At 36.6% G+C, this 16,172-nt stretch overlaps 1 protein-coding gene across 3 annotated transcripts in view; it reads left to right on the forward strand.

The window, feature by feature from the left end:
• The window catches only part of ADK (adenosine kinase), a gene marked incomplete at both ends in the record, with an annotated part of 558,240 nt that overhangs the window by 146,561 nt on the left and 395,507 nt on the right, over window positions 1-16,172 (forward strand). For all 3 annotated transcript variants that reach the window (XM_080694398.1, XM_080694396.1, XM_080694397.1), the window contains one exon: window positions 8,211-8,289. In XM_080694398.1, the coding sequence (XP_080550524.1) occupies window positions 8,211-8,289 (79 nt within the window). The remainder of the gene's footprint in view (window positions 1-8,210; window positions 8,290-16,172) is intronic.

The raw sequence follows: 16,172 nt of genomic DNA on the forward strand, positions 1-16,172 counted from the left end.
TTCTTTATGGAATGTTTTTTTTTCTCTTGCCACTTTGCATCTTAATTATAGCACCCCCCTTAAGGAAATAAAAAGTCCTGTTTATATTAAATGGTATTATAAACATTCTTCCAGTTTCAGAGCACATTTATCATCTACCCTTCAGGCTATTCTTTAATATAGAGCTCTTAAGAATGAATATCTTAAGACATTCCCCCAGATGTTTTAAGCTTTAGCAAACTTGTGGTTTTCTTTATTGGAATCTTTGTTTGTAGTATTTGGAAGATGAAAGAAAATATCGTCACAGTATCTAAACACTTTTCATATTTGTTTTAAAATGTCTTTCTGCAAAGGCATGCATGCGCTAAAACTTTTACACTGATAAGTTTTTGAAATCCTTGCTTTTAGGGTGTATTCATTTTGAGTCACCCCTCCATGCCAGTCTGGTATTTCTATTTTCTGTATTTCTATCTTTTAATAAACTTCTTTAAATCTTCAAAAAAAAAAAGAAAAAGAAAAAGAAATCTTTGCTTTTAGAAGGTAATATCAGAAGAATTGCATTAACAGTAAAAAGTAATCTGCGTTGTCTGTAGTCTTGAATTTACATTGTTTATGTGGTTATCATTTGTTTTGAATAGCTGTAAAATTTGATTAATTGTTTAATTTTTTGTGTGTGTGGTACTGGAAATGGAACTCCCAGGATCATTCTACTTTTAAGCTACATTTCCAGCCCTATTTTTTTCCAGTACTGAGGATGGAACCTAGGGGTATTGTACCTCCAAGATACACCCCCGGCCCTATTTTTTATTTTTTATTTTGAAACAAGGTCTCACTGAGTTGCAAAGGGTCTCATTAAGTAGCTGCTTTTATCCGCAAACTGTAATCCTCCTGTCTCAGCCTCCCAAATGCTGGGATTACAAGTATGTTCCACCGTGCCTGGCTATTACTCTTTATTGTGAAACAGGTTCTCACTCAGTTTCAGAGGGCTTCACTAAGTAGCTGAGGCTGGCCTTGAACCTGCGATCATCATGTCTTAGCTTCCCAAATACTGGGTTACAAGTGTGCACTACCATGACTAGCTTTTAATGGGTTATTTAATAAAATTTGAATAGCACATTTTCCAAAATATTCGGAAGTTTGAATTAACAATCAGGAAAGAGGCATTGTGGCGCATACCTAGAATTCCAATACTATGGAGGTTAAACAGGAGGATCAAAAATTTGAGGCCAATCTCAGCAGTTTAGCCGGGCCTTTCACAATTTAGTGAGACCCTCTTTCAAAGAGAAAAATATAATAGGCCTGGGGGATGTGGCTCAGAGGTAGAATTCCCAGGATATATCCATTCATTTACATATGCGGGTGCACACACACACACACACACACACACACACACACACACACACACGTCAGCCCTAATTGTTAGTTGGCTGCAAAATCAACTCAGATATTCCTCCACAGTGAAAAAAATAGTTTGTTGTATTATTGACTGCTTACTATGTTCAAACTACATGTAATAAAAGAGTGAAATAGTGTGAACATGTGTGCACACACATTGGCACACACTTTGAGAAATCTTAACCTGAAATTCATGTGTGTGTGTGTGTGTGTGTGTGTGTGTGTGTGTGTGTGTATTGCTGGGGATGGAACCCAGAGGCTTTCTACCTTTGGGCTACACTCCCAGACCTATTTTCTATTTTATTTGGAAAGAGTCTCACTAAGTTGCTGAGAGAGGTCTGGGAGTGTAGTAGCCTGGAGGTAGAAGAGTTCCATCCCCAGTACCATCAAAAAAGAAAAAAAAAAATTTCTTTCTGGTGTTCAGATTGAAAAAGTTTTATTAATTTATCTTGAAGTGTAATGACCCTAACTCTTATCTTCTCCATTTTGCTACTGAGCCTAATGAATGAGTTTTAAATATTCAGCTATTGAATTTTTAAGTTATAAAACTTTCATTTGGCCCTTCTTATGTTCTTTGGGTTTTTTAATTTCTTTTCTTTGCTGAGTTCATTTTATCCAGGTGTTTGAAGAGTACATTGTGGTTTCTTTACAAATGCTGGGATGTTTGAAGAGTATGTTGTGATTTCCTCCCAAATTCTGGGATTGCAAGTGTGCGCCACATGCCCAGCTATACCTTCTAAGTTTGACAAGTTTCTTAAGGAGAAAACTGACTTTTCATTCGAGGCCTGTGTAATTATTAAAATCCCTACTCTTTCCCCCCTTGTGCTCCACTCTGTTCTTGTGTTCTACTAAACCAAAAGTCTGAATTATCAGCTTCCAGATAAATACATTATCTACTAAATATCTACATTACATTATTATTAGATAATGTATTATCTACATTATCTAGTAAATACATTAGCTTCTAGTGTAAATACACTCTTTCCCTGTCAGTGCAGAGGTAAAGCCCATGGATCCTAGTTTTTTATTCTCCGCTCCTTGTGGAGTGTTCACTTCTTGACTATGTTTCGTCCTTTTTTCCCGGTCTGTCTTTGGTTTAGCAAGCACTGCCAGACTAAGAGAACTTTTTACTTTTAGGTGATTTGGGTTAACCTCCTTAGCTCCTTATTCAGTTTCAGAATTCAGCAAATCTATTATGGGACAAACCAACCACCCGTGTGTTTTAGGTTTGGTAAATATCCAGTTTGTCTCTCTCTCCTCATCTTACTTGTTGTACGTTTGGGCAGGTGGAACCAAAAGCTGCTAGCTGTGTCCTGCTCAGTGAACAGTTCTCACCTGTCTGGAAATGTATCCACTTGTCCTTGTTGTTCCCATTGCTCTTGGTACCTTTAACAATATGGATTACGATTTATATGGATTTTCTAGTTGTTGTCAGTAGGAATATTGGCTGTGATGCTCTTTATGCTACTCAGAATCAGGAGTTAAATATGTTATATTTTAATAAGTATTTAAATGTTTGAATAAGTGTTTGGATGATTTTTTTTTTTTTTTTTTTTTTTTTTTTGCGGCTCTGAGGATGAAACCCAGAGGCACTTGACCTCCGAGATACATCCCCTGCCATATTTTTTATTCTTTATTTTGAAACAGGGTCTCACCAATTTTCAGAGAGCTTCACTAAATAAGTGAGGCTGTCCATGAACCGTGATCCTCCAGTCTCAGCCTCCGGATGCTGGGATTACAAGCGTACGACACCACACCCGGCTTGATGAATAATATTTTTAAAAGTTTGACAGAGAAAGATGATTCGTTATTGCTTGATTGCTGTCTCTCTGTATTTGCTACTTATGTTTGTAGAACTTTTCTGTGAACAGAGAAACTCAGGCCCTAAATAAACCATGAACTTCCTAGTAGAAATAAAAGCAGAAAGCAAACCAATAAAGGGTGAGAGGAGAGTGTAATTTGTAATTTGTGGCTGACTGTAGACATGTGGATGATATTCTAGGTTTACCAAGTCACTCTACATGCAGTTTTGAGAACCCCTATCCTGAGGTATTTGTCTTTTCCTTACATACGGTTTTCTCTTATTTGGTTTAGGACTATATTTTAAACAATTTACTCTTTAATGAAAATTGTAAGTTGGTTTAGTGAAATATTGCTGTGTGTTTTTGTGATGGGTAGAAAATGAATGCACATATCATTTAGAATAATCATTTTATTTTAATCATCTATTATATACAAAGTGCTTTTCAACAGGATATTTGGAATAAACCTCATTCATCTTCAGAGTTATAAATGGGAATAATTAAATCTTTAAACATTTTAGAATTGAGTAAGGGCTTATCTAAACACATGCTTAAAACCTTTTCTTATAAAAAATAAAATTAGTGGTTAGAGAACTACCTTTAAATTATAATCCTTATGAACTAATACTTTAACCTTACTTTTGAATGACTTTTTCTATCTTTTAAAAATATGCTTAAATATAAACACATGTGGGAAATGTTCTTTTGGCTTTTATCAAACTGACATTTAAGTGATTTTTTTTCAACCTCACTAAACATTTGTGGTAATAGATTTCAAAGCTTTGAGTCTTACAATTTGCTTATGCCCCCCCTCACTGTGTTACTCGATTAACATTTGGTCTTAATAAATATAACCTGCTTAGAATTACTGATGGTTTCAATTTATTATTTGTTTAGAAGAGAAGTTTAGGAAAGAATTTCATCAAAAATCCTACTTGGCAGTTATGAATGCTTCCTTAAGATAAATTTTTGGAGGTTTTCTATAATTATTTTAACCATCCTAACTCTTATATATCTATTTATATAAAATGTTTAATTGTTGGCTGGGCACGCTTGTAACACCCAGTATTTAGGAGGCTAAGACAAGAAGAGGATCACACAGGTTTGAAGACAGCCCCATCTACTTAGTGAGGCTCCCAGCAACTTAGTGAGACTCTGTTTCCAAATAAAATATAAAATAGGTCTGGAGTGTAACCTGGAGATAGTCCCTGGGTTCTATCTCCAGTAGCCCCCACACACATACACACACAAGTTTGATTGTCGATATTTGTTTCTATTCTGTGGTAATATTAGCACAATGTGAGATCTTTTCAAATACATACTGAGGGCTTTCAGACTCTTTCTCTTTTTCCTTTGAGTGGCTTACTTTCTGTGAAAACAGAAAACATTCACCCATAGATAGAACTAGAAATTATAAGGTATGGGTTTAGGGATATTTTTCTGTTGATAATTCTGTTTTTGGGGGGTAGATTAGGGATTGAACTCAGAGCATTCTCCCTCTGAGCTACACTTCTAGCCCTCTTTTAATTTTAATTGTTTTGTTTGTTTATTATTTGTGTGTGTGTGTGTGTGTGTGTGTGTGTGTGTGTGTGTGTGTTACTGGGGGTGGAACCCAGGGGCATTCTACCTCAGACCTACACCACCAGCCCAATTTTTTATTCTTTATTTGGAAATAGGGTCTCACTGAGTTGCAAAGGGCCCCACTAAGTAGCAGAGGCTGGCTGCGAACCTGGATCCTCCTGTCTCAGCCTCCTAAATGCTGGGATTACAAAAAGGCACCGCCATGTCTGGCTTAATTTTTTGTTTTCGAAACAGGGCCTTGTTAGGTTGCGCAAAGTCTGGTAAGTTGCTGAGGTTGGCTTTGAACCTATGATCCTCCTGGCTCAACCTCCCAACTACTGGCATTATGGGTGTGTGCCATCATGGCTGGCAAAATTACTATTTTTATGTATAAAATTCTGTGTATTTTAGCAAACATTTACAGTTGTATAGTCATCACCAAAATAGATAATTTTTTTTTACCCTGAAGACTCATGCTTCTTTTCAACTCTTCCATAACTTTATCCCCTGGCAGTTTATTTCTGTCCCTATGGTTTTGTCTTATCTAGAGTATAGAAGGTATGAATAATTTTAGTATTTTAGATTTTACAATTTTTTTCAAATGACAGTTACCCTAGTTTTCTTAATAATTTTTTTGCTTTGGATTTTACATTATTTTTAGCCTTACTTTATCGCATATTATTGTTGGATAATCAGCTTTTGCTTAGCACTTTTTATGGTTTGGGTTACTTTTCTGTGATAGAGCCTACCACCCCAATAAAATTTTACAATAATAGGGCATAGACGTTTATTGTTAATTTTTTGTTTGTTTTTTGTGGTAATAGAGATTGAACTCAGGGGCATTCTACCTCTGAGCTATACCCCAATCCCTTTTTTTTTCTTCTTCTTTGGTGGTACTGGGGATGGAACCCTTCTACCTCCGAGCTACATGCCCATACCTATTTTATATTTTTTTTTAATTTGGAAACAGGGTCTCTTAAGCCAGCCAGGCTGGCTTCGAACCTGTGCTATCCTCCTGTCTCTGCCTCCCAAGTGCAGGGATTTCAAGCGTGGACCACCACGCCTGGCTCCTGATCCCTATTTTATTTTATTTTATTTTATTTGAAACAGTGTCTCACAGAGTTGCAGAAGGCATCACTAAATTGCTGAGACTGGTGGAGAATCTGTGATCCTCTAGTCTTTGGGTTTCCTTTGACAGTAGGCTCTTTATTGCTGCTTTAACCTTTTATATTTCTGTTTGTCAGTTTAAATTATATCTCTTAACTCAGTTTAGGAAGGTTGTATGTATCTAGAAATTGGACAGTTTCTTCTAGATTTTCCATTTTATAGCTTTTCAAAATAGTTTCTGATAATCCTCTGGATCTTCATGCTGTTGGTAATACCTGGTTTTTGATCTCTTATTTTAGTCATTTGAATTGGTTCTCTCTTTCATTTGCTTAGGTTGCCTAGTGGTTTATCCATTTTCATTTTTTTGAGAAACCGGTTTTTGTTTTTGTTGATTTTCTGTGTTTTTTATTTCTACTTCATTTATTTCTGCTGATTTTAACAATTTCCTTTCTTCTACTGCCTCTGGGGTTAAACTGTTATTATATTTCAAAGGCTTTGATGTATATCATTAGGTTATTTATTTCGTGATTTTTTTTTTTTTTTTTTTTTTGGTGGTACTTGGATTCCCGGAAACCTTTCTACCTCCGGGCTACACTCCCAGACCTATTTTATATTTTTATTTGGAAACAGGGTCTCTTAAGCCAGAGAGGGGCTGACTTCGAACCAGCGCCATCCTCCTGTCTCCGCCTCCCAAGCGCAGGGATTACAAGTGTGCGCCACCACGCCCGGCTATTTGGTGATTTTTTATGTTGACACTGAGTGCTATGAATTTCCCTCTTAATACTGCCTTCAAGGTGGCCTAGTGATTTCATTTTACTCTAGGAATTTCTTAATTTTACCCTTTACTTCTTCTATGACCTATTCCTTGTTTAGCATTGTGGCAGTCAGTCTTCATGTATTTATGTGGTTATTCTGGATCTTATAGTTCATTTCTTTTTTTTTTTTTTTTTTTTTTTTTGGTGGTACTGGGGTTTCTGGAAGCCCTTCTACCTCCGGGCTACACTCCCAGACCTATTTTTACATTTTTATTGGAAACAGGGTCTCCTACGCCAGCGCGTGCGGCTGGCTTCGAACCTGCGCGATCCTCCTGTCTCTGCCTCCCAAGCGCGGGGATTACAAGCGTTCGCCACCACGCCCGGCCTTATAGTTCATTTCTAGGATCATTTCATTGCCTTCTGAAAAGACACAGGAATACGCCACATTTTTTTAATTTGCTAGTGATCACTTTGTGGCCCAGAATGTGGTCTATTTTTGAGAAGGTTCCATGAGCTGCTGAGAAAAATGGGAATTCTGCTATAGTTTGCCAGAATATTCTGTATATATCTAATCGGTCCATTTGGTTTTTGGTGTTCCTTAGGTCTGAGGCATCTTTACTGACCTTTTGTCTTGAAGATCAGTCTAGTGGTGTGAGTCTTCCCTTATTATTGTATTTTGGATCTATGTGTGACTTAATGTCACAAAGACTTTGTTTTATGAAAGTGGCTGCACCTATGTTTGGAGCGTAAATATTAACTATCATTATTTCCTCTTGCTATATTTTTCCTTTTACCAGTAAAGAAATGACCTGCTTTGTCTTTTTTAATAAGCTTAATCTTGAAGTCTAATTTGTCTTGTATCATAGTTGCTACTCCTGCTTGTCTCCAGTTTCATTAGCATGGATTATCTTGCTCTAGACTTCACCTTTAGTTTGTGAATATCTTCACTTTTGTGTTTGTTTCTTGCAGACAACATATAGATGGATTCTGGTTTTTAACCCATTTTGCTTTCTTAAATCTTTTTATTGGGGAGTTGAGGCCATTTATATTTAGTGTGATTATTGAGAGATGATTTTTAATTTTAATTTCTTTTATGTGTGTGTGGGTCTGGGGATGGAACACAGGGGCATTCGAACTCTGAGCTACACCCCCTGCCCTATTTAATAATAAATTATTTTTATGTGTGTGGTGGTACTGGGGTTCCTGGAAGCCTTTCTACCTCCGGGCTAAACTCCCAGACCTATTTTATATTTTGAAACAGGGTCTCTTAAGCCAGCGTGGCTGGCTTCGAACCTGCGCTATCCTCCTATCTCCGCCTCCCAAGTGCGGGGATTATAAGCGTGCACCACCACACCAGGGTCATAATAAATAAATTTTAGTTTTACTTTTTGCTTAGTATAATGGCTAATTACAGTATACATTTTAAGTTTTTGTAGTTGTACATTTATGTTAACATTTCTTAACTGGAAATTTAGTGTATTTTATACAGTATTTTAATATGTTGAATATATTTATATAATTTTTAAATCTATTTTAATGCACTTCTAATAAAAATTTGCATTGTGATATTGACAAATGCTAACCTCCTTTTTCTACTATATTTTCCTTATAGGTTTGATGAACTCATAAAGAAATTCAAAGTTGAATACCATGCTGGTGGCTCTACCCAGAATTCAATTAAAGTGGCTCAGGTTGGTTAATTAAAGTTTAAAAAATTATAAAATACAAAGATTCAAAATGATTTTAAACATCTGTTCAATTTGTACAGTTGTTTCAATTTATATTGAATAGAATAGTTTTGTTCATTTTGAATTAGGAATATAATGGACATTGCTCATCTAACAAAGATTATTTTAATTATTTAACTATTTGACTTTTAGTTAGCCCAGATATTTTTAATGTCTTAATTATTCATTTGCATTTTTTCTTAATTCTACTCATTTATTATTTTATAGTTTTTTCATGTTACTGATTTATAGAAATATTTTTATTTAATGGATATCCTTCATATTTATTTAGTTAGTTAGTTTGGTGGTACTGGATATTGAATCCTACAGAAATTTTGCCTCTCAGATCATTTATTTTTAATTTTGAAATAGGGTCTCAAGTTGTGGAGGGCCTCACTAAGAAGCTGAGGCTGACTGGAATCTGAGATCATCTTGGCTCATAACAGTTATCTTCCTTAAAGCTTCAGCTTATCAAAAGTCATTCTACCAGCCAGGTGTGGTGGTGCACGCCTGTAATCCCAGCATTTGGGAGGCTATGACAGAAGGATTGCGGTTCACAGATGGCCTCAGCTACTAATTAGTGAGGCCTTTTATAACTCACTGAGACCCTGTTTCAAAATAAAGAATAAAAATATAGGGCTGGGGATGTACCTCTGAGGTAGAATGCCCCTGGGTTCCATCCCCAGTACCACGGAAGAAAAAAAAAACTCTGCCAGCAACTTAGTGAGACCCTGTTTCCAAAATAAAGTATAAAATAGATCTGGGAGTGTAGCCTGGAGGTAGAAAGCCCCTGGGTCTTCCTGTACCACACACACACACACACACACACACACACACACACACACACACAAAAAGCGTGCATATGTTGTGATTCTTACCACTTCTTTATTCTTTAGTCACCACCTGAATTTTCTATCTTCTTTTTGTTTCTTCATTATTTGTACTTGTATTCTGTGCTACATAGTGTTAGATATTGCAAAAGTCAGTAATGGACTTGGTCTTTACCCTTGAAGTTTTAATTATAATGGAAATGTATTTGATGATAGGAGTGGTAGGAGGAAAAGAGAAAAGTCTAAATGATTAAGTGCGATAATAATGTTATGGGCAGAATCCTTCTCATCCCTAAAAGATAAACAAATTTGTAGGAACCAAAATAAAATACTTTAATTCTCATATATGTTGTTTCTGGAAGCTTAAAGGCAAACTCTGTAGCTTTCCAAGTATACCTATAATGTCATGTTTAATTCCTAGGGCTTTCTTTTCCCCCCAGTACTGGGGATGAACCCAGGGGCATTCTACCTCTGAGCTACACCCTCAGTTCTATTTTTTATTCTTTATTTTTCTGAAACAGTGTCTCACTGAGTTGCAAAAGGTTGTTCACCAAGTAGCTGAGGCAATACCAAAGCCGAATCCTCCTGTCTCAGCCTCCCAAATGCTGGGATTACAAGCCTGTCCCACCATGCCTAGCTTAATTCCTAGTTGAATTATGACAATTCCCATGTCCTAGATTTTAGGGAAAAATAGGTTTTAATTTGTACTAGGAAAAAAATGAATAGCTTTTTTTTTTCCCCCTTCCTACCTAACCTCTGCCCCACATCCAAGCAGATGACTAGTTTGTCAACCTGTTTTCTAAGATTTTTTTTTTTTTTTTTTTTTTTTTTTTTTGCGGGTCTGGGGATGGAACCCAGGGGCATTCGACCTCCGAGTTACACCTTCTGCCCAAATTTTTATTTTTTATTTTGAATCCAGGTCTCGCTGAATTGCAGAGGGCCTCACTAAGTAGCTGAGGCTGTCCGCGAACCGCCATCCTCTGGTCTCAGCCTCCCGAATGCTGGGATTACAAGCGTGCGCCACCACACCCGGCTCTAAGATTTTTTTTATCCTTTTTGTTGTTGTACTTGGGATTGAACCTGGAGTGTTCAGCCTCTGAACTGCACGTTGAACCCTTTTTAGTTTTGGTTATTTTTGTAGTAACTGTTGGGGATTACAATTAACATCTTAAATTTGTATGAACCTAGTTTCAATAGTATACATTAGTCTCAGTATATATTCTGTTTCTTTATAGCTTTATCTTCTCCTTTTACATGGTTACTCTTATTATACTTTTATATATTGTGTGCCCATTGACACAGATTTGTAATGATTGTTTTATGTATCTACATTTAAATTACATAGAATAAAAGGGATTATAAGTAGATAAAGTTATTATATACCAAAAATGTATTTGCGTTCCCATTTTACTGCAGAAGTATTGACAGTAGCCAAAATAAGGAATCAGAGCCAGGTGTGGTGGCACACACTTGTAATCCCAGGAGGGTAGCGGTTCAAGGCCAGCCTCAGCTACTTAGGCCCTTTGCAACTCAGACCCTGTTTCAAAATAAAGAATAAAAAATAGGGCTGGGGGTGTATCTTGGAGGCAGAATGCCCCTGGGTTCCATCCTCAGTACCGTACCCCTCCAAAAAATAATGGAATCAGCCCAGATGCCTTCAGTGAATGATTTATTCAGTGAATGGCTTAATAAAGAAAATGTGGTCAATTTACTCAATGAAATACTATTACTCAGCCATAAAAAAGATGAAATTCAATTATTTACAAGAACTCGATGTCATTGTATTAAGTGAAACAAGCCAGACACAGAAAGACAAATGCAACATGTCCATATTTATGGGAACTAATAAGACAACTCTGTAGAAGGATGGGATGGAATACTGGGCGTTAGAGACTGGAGAGAGGCGGGACAGAAAGAAATTCAGTTAAGGTCCCCAGAAAGCCAGATAGGAGAAATTATTTCTGGTTCTTTTTACTATAATGGGATAACTGTTGTTTAAAATAACCTGTTTCCAACACAGAAGTATGATTTTTGGTTGAAGAACTAGAAGTAGTTATTACCCTGATTATATATTCTGTACATGAATTAAACTAGAGTAATGTACCTCAGAAAGATGTGCAGTATAATCTCAAAAGTAAATATTAAAACAACTTAAAACTGCAGCGCATGATGGCACATGCGTGTATCCCAATACTTGGGATGCGAGACAGGAGGATTGCAGGTTTGAGGCCAATCTCAGCAATTTGACGAGGACATCCACAAGTAAGCGAGATCCTGTATTTATATAAAATAGAGCTGAGGTGTAGCTTGGAGGTGCCTCATACCAGAAAGAAGAAGGAAAGGAGGAAGAAAGGAAGGAAGGAAATGATAAACCAAACACTTAATAAGTGAATACTGGCATTTATTTATAAATATGTAATTATATTTATAAAGGTTCTTTATTTCTTCATATGCCTTCTAGTTACTATCTTATTCATTTCACCCTTAAGGCCTCTGTTTAATATTTTATGTCAACAAACTTCCATAGTTCTTGTTTATCTGAGACTGTCTTAATTTCTCCTACATACAGAATTTTCAGTCCTTTTCTTTTACTACATTAAATGCCAACGCACTGCCTCCTGGCCTCCATGGCTTTGGATTATTATTATTATTTTTGTGTTTAATTGGTATTGAGGATAGAACCCAGGGAATTCCACCTCTGAGTTTTACCACTAACCCTTTTTATTTTTTATTTTGAAATAGGGTTTGTCTAAGTTGTTGAGGCTGGTCTCAAAGCTGCGATTCTCCTGTTTCAACCTCTTAAGTACTGGGATTACAAACCTTGCCACTGTACCTAGACACTTCTTAGTATTATTAAGAACTTTCTTTGTGACAAGTTGCTTTTTCCTTGCTGCTTTCATGTTTCTTGGTCTTTGACATCTTATAATTTAACTTTATTTTTTCTTGGTGTCGAAGTCTTTGTGTTTATCGTGTTTGGAGTTGATTGAATACCTTTGTTGTGTAGATGCATGTCTTTCATCAAATTTGGTTAGTTTCTGGTGTTATAACTTGGAATATTTCTTCCTATTCTCTTCTTTTTTCCCCCATAAAGAATATGTTGGTCTGCTTCATGTTTGTTTTGTCGATGTTTCTTTGTTATTCTTGTCGTTACATATGTATTTGTCTGGTATGGCTATTCATAAAAATCTTTCAAACTTTTCTAAAAGTGAATTCATTACACACTGAAGCTATTTCTTTATCATAACCCAGATGTATTTCATTCTTTTCTATTACTTCTTCACTATTCTTTTATTACTACTGTATACTTAGTCAATCAGATTCTTACACAAGTCTAGGAGGCATACAACAAGATGTGCTCTTCATTTTTATCATGAGGACTCCCTCAGCTTGCTCTCCTTACTGGAAATGTTCTCTCATACTTACAACAGTGTGTGTGTGTGTGTGTGTGTGTGTGTGTGTGTGTGTGTGTGTGTGTGGTACAGGGGATTGAATCCAGATACATTCTATCTCTGATCCACACCTCCAGCCATTTTTTATTTTGAAACAGGGTCTCCCTCAGTTGCTGGAGGCCTCTAAGTTGCTGAGACTGGTCTCGAACCTACAATCCTGTCTCGACCCCTGTAGTACTGGGATCACCAGTGTGTGCCACCACACCCGGCTTTGAGCCTTCGATTGACATCTCTATGTGGTAGAGATTTTGAGTAGCATTTAACATACCCTCTCTACCACTTTTAGTCTTCCTTAATTTTGGAAGAATGGGTATTAGAGTTTAGTACCCATCAAGACTATATTTGAAATACAGTCTTCAGTTCTTATGCTTTCTGTGGGCAACAGTTTTCTTGATTCAGGGTATTATTTGACTTACTGAATATTTCAGAAGCCTGCTGACCACCATATGAGGTATTTCTATATTGTTTTAAGTTATATAAGTACACTTTTTAAGCTTCCTGCAAGTGGTCTTCATTTTTTATTTTAAAAGTATCACTTTTATGTGTATTTTGGGCATTTGATCAAATATTTTAGCCATCTTCTTACTCTTTGTTAGCTATAATACAAGCAAGTAGTCATTGAAATCAATTCTTCACGTCATCCTTACAACACTGAAACTATAAGATTCTATTTAAGCACTAAATATTTAGCTTGGTCTCTTCTTGAATTAACAGGTCCTAGTTTCTGTCTTATAATTTATTTATTTATTTATTTATTTATTTATTTATTTATTCATTTTGGTGGTACTGGGGGTGGATCCCAGAGGGTTTCTACCTTCGGGCTATACTCCCAGATCTATTTTATATTTTTTTAATTTTGAAACAGGGTCTCACTAAGTTGCTGAGAGCCTCACTAAGTAGCTGAGGCTGGCTTCGAACCTGCGCGATCCTCTTGTCTCAGCCTTCCAAGCGTGGGGATTACAAGCGTGCGCCACCACGCCCGGCCTGTCTTAGAATTTTTAAAACTGATTTTTAAATCTTTGATACTTTAATCTTCTAACTTCTTTTCTCCCAGTTAGATAAGCTTTCATATTTATATTTAACTTGTAGTAAAATTTTAACCATATTTTTGTTTTGACTTTAATTTAGAAAAAAACTGCCTACATGCCAGTGTGTCTGTATTTTCATAAAGGTCTACATCTCCGAGGGATGCTTTTAATTGATGTTTTGCTGCAAAACATCATGTAATGATCTAGTTTTCAGAATTACTTTAGCACTTGTACAAATCCTGTGTGAAGTGAATTTCTAAAAACATTAATCAAAAAACAAGTTTAGAGAATTATGCTTGAATAAAATCGAAGACATATTGAACCCAAAATTTTAAAGTTTTCTTTTCAGTGTGTGTGTGTGTGTGTGTGTGTGTGTGTGTGTGTGTGTTTTACTGGAGATGGAACCCAAGGGCCTTCTACCTCCTGGCTATACTCCCAGACCTATTTCACATTTTATTTGGAAATGGGGGCCTCACTGAGTTACATAGGGCCTCACCTAGTAGCTGAGTCTGGCTTCGAACCAGCAGTCCTCCTGGCTCTGCTAAAGTTGATATTTTAAGAAATTATTTAGCATTTCGAATTGAATTGTGATATTTAGATTTAAAATGATTAAGTAAAACACCTTTGTTGTTTGTTTTAGTTTTAGCGGCACTACGAATGGAACCCAGGGCCATTCTGTCTCCAAGCTATACCCCCAGCCCTATTTTTTGTTCTTTATTTTGAAACAGGGTCTCACTGAGTTGCAAAGGGCCTCACTAAGTAGTAGCTGAGGCTGCCTGCGAACCTCCATCCTCCTGTCTCAGACTCCCAAATGCTGAGATTACAAGTGTGCTCCACCACTCCTGGCTCCTTATCTTATTTTTCTTATATAGATCTTTGTTAAATAAAAATATCTTTGTAGTTTTCCATTATTATAATATGGTTTCTGATTATCTTTTTTGTGACCTATTTTAACTAGAAAAACTAGTTAGAGGTTAAGAAACTTTTCTAAGACATTCCTTTGGGAATATGGGAGCAGTCTGGACTACTTAGATTTCAAAACAAGAAATGCTACTGAGTGATCAAAGAGAAATCTCTATTCTAATGCTTTACACCTGAAACAGTTGCAGAAATGTCAGTAGCACAACTATATTTATAAATATCAGAGCAGGATGTGGCAGATGGTGATGCAGCACAGTGTCTTGTCAAAATTTTTTTAATTAAAAAGGAGGTTCCTTTTTAATGAAAAATAGGGCCGGGCGTGGTGACACACGCTTGTAATCCCCGGGCTTGGGAGGCGGAGACAGGAGGATCTGGCAGGTTCGAAGCCAGCCGCGCTGGCATAAGAGACCCTGTTTCAAAAATATAAAATAGGTCTGGAAGTGTAGCCTGGAGGTAGAAAGGCTTCCAGGAAAAAAATAAAAATAAAAAGGAATCTGTTTAGGGCTGGCGATGTAGCGTAGTGGTAGAACATTAGCCTAGCATGTGCAAGGTTCTGGTTTTGATCTCTCACATTGAAAGTCTTATTTATATTATTATCATGCAATGAAAGGTCAGATTTTGAAGGAAATTTGCAATGATTGCATAGGTGAGATTAGACTGTGGATATGTTTGGCCCTAAAGATAGGTAAGTATACATCTATATAGAGGTGTTGGTGAGGTAAAATGAAGAATTGCTCTAAGGAGCCCTCCCATATCAGTATTTACATGATACTGTGCAGTGCTCCATTAACCCCAGTCAGCTCTTCAATGATTGGAGCTCTGGCCAATTTATTGACTGAATCCTGGTGAGAAACAAGAAACCAAAAACCATCCCACTAAGTCACCCTAAATCATATCCGTTATATTTGTTTTGTATCTTTTGGCATACTGTGTCGTGTACTTGCGGTTTTGTAACCTGACCTTTTTTAAATTTATCTTGGGGATTGTTTCTTATCAATTCAAAATAGATAAGACTAATTCTTTTCAGTGGATATATAGTCCATTTTGAGACTGTATTATAATTTGTTAGGTAAATCCCTTATTGTGGCATTGTTTGTTTGTTTAGTGATATTACAGATTGAACCCAGAAACATTCTACTTCTGAACTACATCCCCAGCCCTATTTGAAACAGGGTCTCACTGAGTTGCTGGGGCTGGTCTCAAATCTGCAATCCTCCTATTTTAGCCTCCAAGTACTAAAATTACAGACATAAGCCACCATGCCTGTCTATTGTGGCACATTTAAATGGTTATATTTAGTTCAGTGAGTGCCTTAGTAAACAAGTCATTTTCCATCTGTGAAAGTATACCTTTTTTGTTTTGTTTTTGTTTTTTCGTACTAGGAATTGAACCCAGGGATATTCTACATCTGAGCTATATCCCATTCCTATTTAATTTTTTTTAGTTTGAAACAGAAACAGGGTTTCACTAAGTTGGTAAGGACCTAAGTTGCTAAGGCTGACCTTAAAGCCGTGGTCTTCCTGGCTAAGCCTCCCAAGTAATGGGATAGCAAGTATCTGGCTGAAAGTATATCTTTATATTATATTTGTCTTTTTGGGGGGAGGGGTGGTGGTACTGGG

The sequence above is a fragment of the Muscardinus avellanarius genome, assembly GCF_963383645.1.
Source record: "Muscardinus avellanarius genome assembly, chromosome: 4".
In the NCBI taxonomy this organism is placed as follows: Eukaryota; Metazoa; Chordata; class Mammalia; order Rodentia; family Gliridae; genus Muscardinus; species Muscardinus avellanarius.